The sequence below is a fragment of the Blennius ocellaris genome, assembly GCF_963422515.1.
Source record: "Blennius ocellaris genome assembly, chromosome: 17".
Lineage (NCBI taxonomy): Eukaryota > Metazoa > Chordata > Actinopteri > Blenniiformes > Blenniidae > Blennius > Blennius ocellaris.
The window spans coordinates 25,662,838-25,675,918 of record NC_137666.1 but is presented as its reverse complement, the minus strand read 5'-3'; the positions used below and the strand labels follow the sequence as shown (position 1 = coordinate 25,675,918).

The window sequence follows — 13,081 nt, the reverse complement described above, 5'->3', positions numbered from 1 at the left end:
GACTTCCCTGTCCTCGCGTATTTTAACCCGCTCCTTCATGTCTCTGTGCTCGATCGTCATTGTTGTTTCTGCTTCATGACTCTAGCCTCTTCCTCGTGTTTTCCCTTGTGGACTTCCTCGTGTTTTCCCTTGTGGACTTCCTCGTGTTTTGGATCTCGCCGTGTCTCTGCCTGGACCTGGACTGCCTCTTTGAATACCGAACGTAATCTTGGCTGCCCTGATTGTTTAATAAAACCTGCAAAGGCCAGTTGGTTGTGCAAGACTGCTTTTGGGTTCTCCTTGGACCCTGATTGAATTAAGTCGATATGGACCTTTTTCACGATAACCGGAAATAGCGCTTCGTGGGGATAAGTCACTTCCTGTTTGTGCCACTCTCATTGAAAATGGACTGTATTTTTTCATCAGCGCTCCTTGACTTGCCAGCTTTTTCATTCGCCGATGCGGAGGCAATTGCAGCGGCGAATTCACAAACAAATAAACTTGAAAAGGGGTATAAGTTGTTCCATGAAGAATATATCAAGGTAAGAAAAGAGGTAGATGAGCGAGCTAACCGTGAGCTACAACATATGATGTACATAACATCGTGATTAAGAAGTATAATTTAGTGTGCTAAATTATTTGATGTATTTAATAGAGGCATGATATTAGACTTTGAAATGATATGTTTAGATTCTAATATGTGTTTGCTATTAATATGTGAAAGAAAACATGCTAGATATTAGTTATGATGATGATGCCGGATGTTCACCTTAACCCTGCTTTGCTTCTGCATGATTATAGTATCAAATATTGTGGAGGGAGGGACAGGTAGTGGTCAGAGCTAAACGCTTCAGGTCCATGAGGAACAATGAGGAACCTCACAGACTGCAGGTTTGAAACAGTCAGAGAGTGTTTTGGCTCATGTTCATTAGTTTGAGTTCCTGTTGATGCCAGCTGAAGAACCTTCATGTGCAATGGACAACTCCTGTATGACTGAGAGCTTACTACTTCTCTTCTGCTGCGGTTGCAGTTCATCTTCAAACATGATTATAGTACTTAATTAAAGCTAATTATGCTTCAACAAGTATCAATTTATATATGTGCTAAAAACACGTATCTGTTTTAGATCGGACTGGGTGTTGACAAGGCAGAGTTGTTGGCCTTTTCCTGTAGTTGTGCAGCTGCTAAAGGCTTTTACAACCATGTAGTTCCCTCCTTTATCAGACTGCTCACTCCTCCCAGCTCCAGCTGCCAACTGTTCCTCCTGCACTGGCCTGCACAAGGGAGCTGCAAAGATGGCACAGACTAAGAACACAGGTAAAAACAAAAGTGGAACCTTTTTTTTCCTTTTGTAATATCACTTAGCATATGACAATCTCCTTTGCAGTTTTAGTAATTTAAGTACAAATCTTAACTCTCACAAATCTATCCATCCATGTCCTACCAAATTGCTCACCTGTCCCTTTATTTATTTATTATACATATTTATTTGTTTATTTCTTGTAAGGGGATCCATCCTGAACCTGCCAGTGAGACGGTCAGAAAACGATGTCTTCAGTCCAGCTGTAGAGCTTACACAGGTAGAATATATTGTAATTTTTCTTTTGTCATAACTTACTGTGATTATGTCACTCATGTGTTTGTAGGACCACTTTCTGATCCCGGCATCTTGGCATCAGGAGAAAAACTACACCAACCGGAGTCCCAACCACTCATGGCTCTTGTTTTAGATGACCTCTCAACTTTGGAGTTGGTCCCATCCAGATGTGGCCCGGTGCCACGGGGCTCTCCGATGTCCTACCAGTGCCCACCTGATAAGTCCTGCGGTGGCATCATGCTGCACCACCTGGCTCCACACTTTCCTGCTCCTCCTATGATGGAGCTCAGTCTCCCCAACATGTGCTTTGTGCCCACACTACGTCAACTTATGCATCCTCAGTCTCTGCAAGTGTCACTGGAAATGTAACGTGCTTTAAAAATGCCTTTTTGTCAAGGTTACAACTATCGGATGAGCAGGTAATATACATTAAAACCTGGTGGATGTGTCCATTACAAAAGATGTATTATCTAAATGTTTAGCAAACATTCATGTTTTGATTTGGTGGATATTCATTTGCAGCATAATCCACTATCAATTTAGGTTATAAATTGTTAACTTAAATAGGTCTTCAGAATTTTCTGTTTTCATTAGAACTCCAAAATTTTACTTTTTGCAATTAAACTCAATCAATCCACAAATTAAAAGAATAAAAAAACAGTACAGTATTTTGCTCAAGTGTGCTTTACTTTAAGAGCACATTTAAAAGAAAAACTCTTCAAACATTTACATAACTAAGAACAATAGAACTATTTACATAATGATTAATTTAGTCCTCCAAACAAAATGGGCTGTGGTAACAAACAACAAACAAACAACCACTAACAAAATCCTCCGGGGTGAAGTGTCCGGCTGCATACAAAAGTGCTCCCCATCTTTATGCAGAACGTCGGACCCTCCTCCCTTCTAATGGCTTGGATCCACTGCCTCCGTTGGTCTGTGTCCGTAGGAAAGGCGTGGTAAGAGAGGTGAGGTTGTTTTCTTGCAGCACAAGAGCAACCAGGAAGACAACAAGTGCGTCAAAACTGAGCCATGAGTGTCACTGTCCAATGCTAAACCGATAGCCACCGGATGCTGGTTGTCCTCACATCCGGTTTTAGATGCGTAAGTGTGAGAAAGGTCTATTCTAATGAAGAGTTACGACTCTACAGAACCCCAGAGTGGCCATAGAGAGAGAGAAACAAATTAAGGATTAACCTCAAATTAAAAACTGGAGACGAGTTAGCATCGCGTTCCCTCATACTTTTTCACCAATGCCGTCTCCATCCCGTTAAGTTTGTTGTTATGGAGTTTTGAGATCAAATGATACAGACCACACTACATAGTGGTGTTTTCTACCTAAAGCATGTGAAATACAAACATGTTAAACTCACCTTGGTCCAAAAACAGAGGATCTAATTCTCAGTAGCTCTGAATGATGTCCCCCCCTCTTTGACATAAATGAATGAGCTTGGGTCTTATTTTTCAACATTTGGGCATTACATAGTGAATTTCTGCTCCTTTCACTTTGTTTATGGACATTTCTGAAGCAAATGCTTCAACATCAGGAGGAATGGAGGTGTAAAATGATAGAATGCAGCTCTACAGCCGTTTCCATGGTAACCTACATAAACACTCGCTGATTAAAGTTCTCTTTCACATGAATCCATTAAAAGGCTTATATTATGGGGGGAAAAAATCCAGCTTTCATTTCCAGTAGTATGTAATTTGTTTAGTATTAACGAACGTGATGCCGTCAATCACCTCAGCTCAGTGTTCATGTTCTACTTTAACATCCTGACAGCAGCGTAGTTCGTCCACCATCATGCAGAAGAATGGAAAATTGAAAGTGGGCGGAGCGACATCAGGGATGCTCACCACTGTCGTTAACCTCACTGTTAACTTTGACGGCGACGTTAGCTAACGGGATGACTAACCATGTTTTAAACAACGCATATTTAATGGTCGGTTAGCTGATGGCAGGTTGAGAATTTAAACGGTGGTTAGGGCATAACCAATGATTAAAATAACCGAGTTTGGTTAGTTAACCGGGCCCTGACAAATCATTGATTAACATCAGAGCGACTGACAGAAAAATAAACCAACCAGCGTCATTTCATGTCTGAGACTTGTGGAGATTTTTAAATCGCCCATTGCCAGACCTGCTCTGTGATTGGCTTTGAGTCAGTTCTGGTTTGTTCTGGTGTGTTTGTACCAGATGTTGAGATGAAGACAACAAGCAGTGATTATTAACTCTGTCACATCTCTTCTAATAGCATAGGTGGCGCTGGGGGGGCTCGGGGGTGCTGCAGCTCCCCTGAGGATAGCCAAAGCACCCCCAAGAAATGTGGTTTATTTAGCTTTTTTTTATCTGTTAAGATTAAAATTTGTTGCCTGGTTAATTAATAAATACACCAGTAAAACATGCAGTTGTGTACTTTTTTAAACTAAAAGCAGTGTGATGTGACTCAGCCAATCACTGCAGCACATACATTAACCTTTGAACTTGCTACTTCCTGTTATTACGAGAGCATTTTTGTGGTGACTGCATACATTACTAATAGACATGGAGCGCATTTTGCAAAAAAAAAAAAAAAAAAGTGACAAAATTACTGATGTCTTCGCTCTAAATCACAACAACTGTCATGTCGTTTTATCAGGACGTCTCATGGTAAGTGATGATTATTGCCAATTTGGTGGTTTAGATCTGAATCCTGACTCCAGGTTCTTTCTATGCTGTTTCTATTAATCTGTCATTAGGCCCATTGAACTGAATATTTTACTTTCCGTGGAGGTTTCGGTGACTGGCAGCATGAGTCAGTGTCTTTGTGTTTGAGGCCAAAATGAAAACTTGCAGTGTGTTTTGCTTCCTGCTGCTGTCGAGGCTCCATCTGTGACGTTCTTGTGTTAAAGTTTACATTCAGTGGTGTGTTTAAGTGGCAGCTTGTAAACCTTTCATCTTTATCACTTTGGCTAAATATCTTGCATATTGTGTCCCATAATATTGTTTAAAATAGCGGACCTTTTACTGTATGTGAGCAACAGTTACCTGCACAGTGCAGAGTGCATATTGTTGGTGTTATAGTAAAAATTTAACTCGAGATCCCTAAATTCCCCAGAACCGTCTTAACCACTGTGAAGTCAAGGTCAAGGTCAAGTTCAACTTTCTCCAACATAGTTATTTTTAAATTCACGCAAACAGAAATGTGTTCATAATTTATCAAATGTGTTCAGGTTTGTTAATGTTTAGAAATGTATATGCTCATATTCATTAAAGACTTAAAATATAAGAGCTTAAAGAAAGCATTTTATTTTGCACTTCTTTTTTAAAGGTTTCTTTCAAAGCATTGAAATACTTTGAAAGATGGACTGATGTGATGTTTGAAAATAGACCTGATATACGTTTTGTTTTCCCTAAACCCAGACTGACTGTCATTTTCAGTAAACCAGTATCAAAACATTCATTTTCTAAAAGGGACAAATGAAGCTTCTGCTTGTGTTTGTTTACAAGTATGTTAATACAAGAGTCTTATTAAGTGTGTCTGTTCACTAGATGTTTAAAAGATCTACAACGGTTCACTACTAGAGGGCCTCTCTCAATCTAAAAAAAGCAAGATTGTTGTAATGTGGTTTATAAACGCACTGTATTTAAATTAAGTCAACATTGGCTGAAATTGAATAATAATGAAGAGCCAACCTAAGAACTTTATCACCAGCCATCGCTGCCTCATAGTCTTATGTGGAGCAGCTGCTACATGGGCTTTTCTACACAGCTGTGACTCGGATAAGAATTCACCAACCTGGCTGTTACAAACAGAATGTTATTTTACAGATAGATCAGCATCCTGCCATTAAACAGGCCTTTATTTTTTTTTTCTTCTGTCAGCGAGAAGTGAGAACTAAATCCATTGTCCGCTTCACACTGAAAACTTCTCTCCTATAGAGTAAAAAGACCAAGTCAAAGAGGTATCTGAGTATCACCAGTAGTTTCTGAACCGTGGTGGCCGAATCATATCAGGAAATAATTATTAAGCAAATCTGGTGAAATTAAAATGCAAAAAAAAGAAAAGAAAAAATCTTGTTTCAACTGAATATGAATGAGCGTGTTACAGATCGGCGAGTGTTGCTGTCTGAGTCGTCAGAATAAACCATCAAATATAAGAAGTGCTGCTGAATAGAGCTTTGCTGTTTTCAGGTTCCTTTCCTTCAACACATGGGATGTGGAGGCATGTGGGCTGAACGGGAGTAAAATATCTGCTGCTATTGACGTAATGTCCACTTCTGTGAAGGCTTGCTGATGAACAGAAAGTAAATGATACATGCTGGTGTCTTCTCAGGGGAAGCTTAACATAATGAGAGGACTTACTGATGACTTTGCCCAATGTCAAGGATCTGATTAGGATCAGCTCAGCATCAGATGACAGCGTGTACTTTCTGTGGATGTCCTGGTCGATCTGGTGGAGTGGAAAGTAATCAAAGAGAAAGCTGGTTACAAGAAATCTAAGCCCAGGCGGCAGCACACGGACCAACACCATAGATTGTGTTCTTGACTGCTTCACACAAACCACTATCAGCCCACAATTAGCTTTAAGTGCTTCAGAGCTTCCACTTCCGCACTCGCATGCTGACTCAGATATTGGATGGGATAAGAAACACTGAGTGGAAGAAGCAGAAGTCAACATCGATCTGCCGGTTATTTTAGATTCTCCCCCTCATTGTTACGGTCACATCATTGCTGGATGAGCAGACCTCTGCTGTGTCTGCAGCAGCTCACATTCACACAGTTTCTGGAAGGGTTTCATTGACACTTGACATTTTTAGGGTCAATGTGCTTTGAAACAGTCATCATTAACAAAATAGTGATTTTATGCACATTTTCATCATGTAAATTGTTTGTTTTCCATTATGATAATTTGTGACTTTTCCCATCATAAGCACATTTTGACAATCAGAGCTTTCAAATGATTCAACACAGCACTGAAGACAGAGAAGAAATCAGGACTTTAAACAGGCCAGACTCACTTTACTGACAATAATAATCACATCTGCAGGTTTGCTTCTGTGGTGATTATCATTTCCTGCTTTATATTCTGTACGTGAGGTTATGATGATTTACACTAGGTGAATGTAACGAGTGTAAGTACAACTCTGTTATACCAGGTGTGTTCACAGTGAATAACTCTGATTAGCGTGCAGAGAGCAGGTAAAGGCAGGGCCACGAGAGCAGGTAAAGGCAGGGCCACGAGAGCAGGTAGGGGCGGGGCCACGAGAGCAGGTAAAGGCAGGGCCACGAGAGCAGGTAGGGGCAGGGCCACGAGAGCAGGTAGGGGCGGGGCCACGAGAGCAGGTAAAGGCAGGGCCACGAGATCAGGTAGGGGCGGGGCCACGAGAGCAGGTAGGGGCGGGGCCACGAGAGCAGGTAGGGGCGGGGCCACGAGAGCAGGTAAAGGCAGGGCCACGAGAGCAGGTAGGGGCGGGGCCACGAGAGCAGGTAGGGGCGGGGCCACGAGAGCAGGTAAAGGCAGGGCCACGAGAGCAGGTAGGGGCGGGGCCACGAGAGCAGGTAGGGGCGGGGCCACGAGAGCAGGTAAAGGCAGGGCCACGAGAGCAGGTAGGGGCGGGGCCACGAGAGCAGGTAGGGGCGGGGCCACGAGAGCAGGTAAAGGCAGGGCCATGAGAGCAGGTAGGGGCGGGGCCATGAGAGCAGGTAAAGGCAGGGCCACGAGAGCAGGTAGGGGCGGGGCCACGAGAGCAGGTAGGGGCGGGGCCACGAGAGCAGGTAGGGGTGGGGCCACGAGAGCAGGTAAAGGCAGGGCCACGAGAGCAGGTAGGGGCAGGGCCACGAGAGCAGGTAGGGGCGGGGCCACGAGAGCAGGTAGGGGCGGGGCCACGAGAGCAGGTAAAGGCGGGGCCACGAGAGCAGTTAGGGGCGGGGCCACGAGAGCAGTTAGGGGCGGGGCCACGAGAGCAGGTAGGGGCGGGGCCACGAGAGCAGGTAGGGGCAGACCAATGGGAGCATGTAGGTGAGGTCCTGGTCCATCCTGAAAAAGGTCTCAGTCCTCCATGAGGTCCTGGTCTCAGTCTTTCATGCTCAGTGATCAGAGACAGTCACAGCAACAAAACACTGTTTGTATGTTAACTTGATGTTTCTTCTCAATTGTTTTTTAAATTACAGGATTTATAATAGTTTTCACTTTGTAATTTTAGTCTTAAATTAAAATAATTTTTGTGACTGAACTGGGCAAACAGAAGATGCGACTGTCAGCCAGCTCAGTGTTTCTGATCAAGACCGGGTTTGAGGGGTGCCTGCCGCTCAAGCCTGGCATCGATATCGATCAGCTTGTTAGCTTAGTAACCTCACATTTGACATCCTCACAGGCCGAAGTGTTGTAGAGACAAGACAGAAAAGTGTGTACCAATTGAGTGAAACTAGTCAGGAGAAATCACTTTTCACAGTGGTGCTGGCAGGTAGTGGAGATGGGCCAACCTGCCACCGATGGTCATTTTCAAATAGAAGACCTAAAGACTGAACAACTTGTCTTTCCAGATGAATTGTCTTTTCTTGGTCTTCAGAATCTTCATGATGCATTACTTGACTGGGGCGTCGTATACTTCTAGTCCAGAAAATACGACAACTGGTCCTGGAGCAATCCAACATGTCACCTTATTAAACTGACTAGTATCAGTATCTTCTGAAGCTCGACCTGGAGCACGTGCGTCTTGCCCGTCCACACCTCAAAGCTGAGCCGGCATCTTACAATGTCCCCACTCCGGGACCCGTGTTGGCATAAAAAGGTGTTCAGCTCCTAAAACACCGCCGTGTGGATGATTGGACAAAAACTGTATTTCCTTTTTTTTTTTTTTTTTAATTAAAAAAATATTTTTAAATACAATACAGTCATTCCTATGTGAGTTTCCAGAGAAAATAGAAAAGCCCAACATATCCACATTAGCTAGCAGGTTTATTTGCGACTGCAATGGAAAAACCTTTGCAGAAATCAGAGTCAGAGGTGGCATGTCCGTCAAATGGCGCTCTTACGTTTCTAGGGGATTATTTGTTCTCAAAATGTTTTTACACATATTCTCATCTGGACTTCACACAGCATTGCTATATCTCAATTTAACTATAGAGAGTGGAAAACTCCATTTTGGATTTGTGTTCATTACCATATTTCTCAAGGTTTTCTCATGTTTTGCAGGTTTAGCTGCATTTAATAATACAAATGTGTTAATTGATGATTATTGAAAGAATACTAATAAATATAAATCATGGAGATGCAACCTGGCCATTAAAATGATTACATATCTTTTGTCAGTTGTTTTTCTTTTTCTTTTTTTTTTTTCTTCAGCTGCCATCAATCTAATGTTGGGTCCCTCAATTGGCCCTCAGCTATTGAAATTTTGAGAGCCCCTGCTTTAGACAGTGACAGAGGCAGTTTTCAAAAAGTCTTTTTAAGGAAGGGTTGTTCAACACAAATGTACCATTTTCATGTAAAAGCTCTGTTGTGTGAACTTATTGCAGGGGAAGTAAAACAGTCCAGGGTGACCTGATCCAGCAATAAGCGTAAGACTGAAATAACTCTGTGTTATTTAGTCAACAGCTGAAAAACTCTTCAGTGTTTCAGAAGGAGAAATGCTCAGTTTAGTAAAAGTATGCGTCAAACCTGCTGAAAGTAAACTTGCGTCCATCCGTCTAAGCCAGTGCTTCTCAAATGGTGGGGCGAGCCCCCCTGGGGGGGCGTGGTGGGGTGTCAGGGGGGGCGTGAGGCGGGCGCGACTTTCAGTATTAGTTTCTTTATTCATGCTTGAATGATAAAAAAAAGGGCCTCCAGCTCATTTTATTAATTTATTTTGATAATCAGGCGATTGTATGCAGAATGCTGGTGCCAGCAACTCATACAGTGGTTTATACAGATCAATAAATACATATTATCAGGTTCTCAATGGTAGTACAATTCGGGGGGGGGCTGAAAAAAATTCTGTCCTCTCGGGGGGGCATGACAGAAAATAATTGAGAACCACTGGTCTAAGCATATCGTCTGAAGACATTATCACTGATCAACACTCATTCTTTGATGATCATGATGATGATGATGGTGATGGCCAAATGAAGGTTCATGAACCACTTTCTTTATTTTCTGACTCCACTAGATGGCACTCTTGGTTTGAAGCTGAGTCTGAAAGACTGGCAATGAAGTGTGCTTTCAAACCTTTATTGAACAGACAGTGCCATCTAGTGGCTTCAGAAAATAAAGGCAGTGGTTCATGAAGCTTCATTGAAGCTTCATTTGGCCGTCACTAGATGATAATTCATTTACACTAAAGATCTCTGTATAAAGACCCCCCAGTGATTGATAGCTTGCAGCTCAGCTGACTGAAGCTCCCTGAGTTCACAGCTCACCTGGACATACAGATCTTTGGCCTCTCGATGGATTCGGACCCGGTGGAGGCGTCCATCCGCCAGGTTCCCGAGGAGGGGGCTGAACACATCTGGTTTCTTGTGAATCTGCAGGTGATACCAGATCTGCAACGTCCCTGAACCAAAGACAGCGAGAGAGCACTGAGTGTTTCTTTAAGGTCCAGGTCTGTGTCCCAGCTACAGTATTACAGAACAATGTGGAGAAATGCCAAACATCAAAGAAAGTTAAACATCAAATGATTGAAAATGTGTCATGATAAACCTTTTGTGCACTCACCCAGAGGGGATCAGTATGAGAACACAGCTCATTCTGGTCTACGGCTTTACACGCAAAACTAGTATCTTGGATTGGATTTGTGAAGTGTCACAACTATAATTGGTATTACTGCATATGTTCATATTTTGTGTTTTAGCATTAATCACCATTTTTAGGCAATTTAGCAGTTCTGCTCTTTTTTTAATGATGGACAGTTTTAGTCATTTCAGTTATCTTTAGATGCTTTATCTGCTCTGAAGAACCGTTTTAACCCTTTTAGATATTTTGGAAGTTTTTCCTCTTTTTAGCTATTTTAGGCAATTTTGGCTTGTTTAATTCTCCATCGAATCTGTCACCCTTATTAGCTAGTAGGAAAAGTTAAAATGGATAAAGAATCACAATTAAGAAAATTAAGTTGTGGCTGAAACTGATCAATGTCCAATCTATTTTAAGCCATTTTCAGAAAAACAGAAATGCTTTTTTAAACTGAGTATGGTTCACCAATATATCCTCCCCAAAAATATAATTTAGAAAAAGCTTCATTTGGCACGACAGGAAGTCACTACAGAGTCTCCAGATTGTGCAGGTTGCTCTGCTGTGGTGATGAAGTGGTGCTGATACCGATCTTTGTACAGTGTGTGCCTAGTATAAGTGTGGAGAGGAATTTCAGACACAGTGTACCATTTCGAGCCAGGATGACAGCGATGTACTGCTGGCTGAAGGTGGTGATGCTCAGCAGCATAGCGGGGCTCTGTGAGGTGATGAAGCTGAAGGCCACATCCTCCCTGGCTCGGTTGCTGCTCTCCCTGGAAACACTGGAGGCTTGAGAGCTTCTGTTCTGCATCACTGAGAACGGCTCCTGGAACGTGAAGGTGACTGAAGACTCTCTGTCAAAGGACACTGACACCTCTGCACGCGCACGCACACACACACACACACACACACACACACACACACACACACACACACACACACACACACACACACACACACACACACACACACACACACACACACACACACACACACACACACACACACACACACACACACACACACACACACACACACACACCAGAGTAAATCACACAATGAACACAGAGCTTTGTCTTTGTCTATACATATTGTACATATTGTCTATGTACAATAACTGCACTTTCCAGGAATTCCAAAGTGGTTTTCTTTCTTCCTCCTAAAATCTAGATTTTATAATAATAATAATAATATTTTTTATTAAGAACACACTTTACATTTAAGCCATCTCAAAGTACGAGAGAAAAAATATAAACTATTAAATAAAAGGTAGGTCAGGGAAAAAAGGGACACAAAAAATAACAAAAAAAAAAAGGTAGGTTTTTAGTTTTTGGTTAAAAGCATCAGTCAACTGAGGAGAAGGAGGTTGCTTGTGGGGACTAGGACGTTTTTGGCTGAAGAGCAGAGGGAAAGCGCAGAGTTCAGGTGGGGAGGAGTTCTTGGGGGTACAGGGGGCGTAGCCGTAGATGCATTGGTTGGTGAGGAGGGAGACCTTGTACTCAATTCTGAGTTGGACAGGGAGCCAGTGAAGGGATTTCAGCATGGCAGTGATGTGGTCATGTTTTAGGACCCTCATCGGGATCCTGGTTCTGGACTTACTGTAGTCTCTGGAGGCTCTTGCCAGAGGTCCCGATGAGGAGAGCATTGCAGTAGTCCAGCTTTGAGGAGACAAAGACGTGGACGAGCTTCTCTGCATCAGCCAGAGTGAGAGTTGGCCAGAGTTTGACAATGTTCTTGAGGTGGTAGAACGAGGTCTTGCAGAGGAGTTTGATGTATCCAAGGTGCGAGAAGGAGGTCTTCCAGAGGAGTTGGATGTGGGTGTCAAATGTGAGCTGGGAGTCCAACTTCCAGGTTGGTGACCCATGTAGAGAGAGCAATGTTTTGGCCAGAGAAAGTGATGCTGGTGGTGGTGTAGGAGCGCAGCTGATGTGGTGTGCCAATGAGGATGGCTTCAAATTTGGAGTAGTTCAGCTGCAGGAAGTTGAGGTTCATATCTCCTTCAGGGAGCTGATCAGGGTGGAGGTCAGGCTGGAGGTCAGGGTAGATGCTGACAGGGGAGTGTAAGATGTAGAGAGTCTCTGGAGGTAGAGCTGAGTATCACAAGGGGATCACAAAGTCCCACTTAAACTGGCGTCCGTGGAAACATACAGTCGCTGACCTACTGCCAAAAGATGAGATGGGGGAACCGTTGGCTGTGCTCAACATAGGTCCTGTGTCCCCGGCCGACAAATCCGTGCCGGCTGGAGGGAGGAGGCTCAGCTGCGAGCTGGAGTCCACCAGAAAACGCTTCCCTGACACCGAGTCTTTGACAAACAGCAGCTCACTCCGTCCACCAGCACCCACAGCTGCTACTGAGTGCTGGCCCTGGCGTTTACCGGCGCCTCGAATGTGCAAGGAGGGACGCAGCGCCAAACCGCTGATGGAAAAAGCACAGGCTGGTCCCGCGTCGTCTCCGGGCGGCCACTCCAGCCACCACCGCAGGGTCTGCGTCCTCCGTCATCAGCTGGGAGGGCTCCGCTTTCGCACCTTGTACCGCAAATCTCCTTGTCGCCAGCAGAACTCGATCCGCCTCCTCGGCCAAACCTCGGCAGTTCCCCTCGGGCAAACACCGGGAGTTAGCCAAAGCTGCGTGCGCTGGCGGCGGGAGCTGGCGCAGAAACAAGTGGGGGAAGAGGAATCCACCCTCGTCCGAGCCCAACAGCAACAGCATGTTGTCCATCAAGTCCACGGCCGAGCCGTCCCCTAAACCGGGCAGGGAGAGGAGTTTGTCCGCCCTCTCGGCGGCAGAAAGGCTGTACCTCCGGAGCAGGAGTTGTTT

At 44.0% G+C, this 13,081-nt stretch overlaps 1 protein-coding gene across 1 annotated transcript in view; it reads right to left on the bottom strand.

Annotated features, from left to right (window-relative positions):
* The window catches only part of LOC308142617 (contactin-associated protein-like 5), a gene marked incomplete at its 3' end in the record, with an annotated part of 229,754 nt that overhangs the window by 26,793 nt on the left and 189,880 nt on the right, over positions 1 to 13,081 (bottom strand). Inside the window, exons 19-21 of the mRNA XM_080513120.1 lie at positions 10,912 to 11,139; positions 9,957 to 10,090; positions 5,922 to 6,009 (exon numbers count right to left, since the gene is read on the bottom strand). Of these exons, the coding sequence (XP_080369246.1) occupies positions 5,922 to 6,009; positions 9,957 to 10,090; positions 10,912 to 11,139 (450 nt within the window). The remainder of the gene's footprint in view (positions 1 to 5,921; positions 6,010 to 9,956; positions 10,091 to 10,911; positions 11,140 to 13,081) is intronic.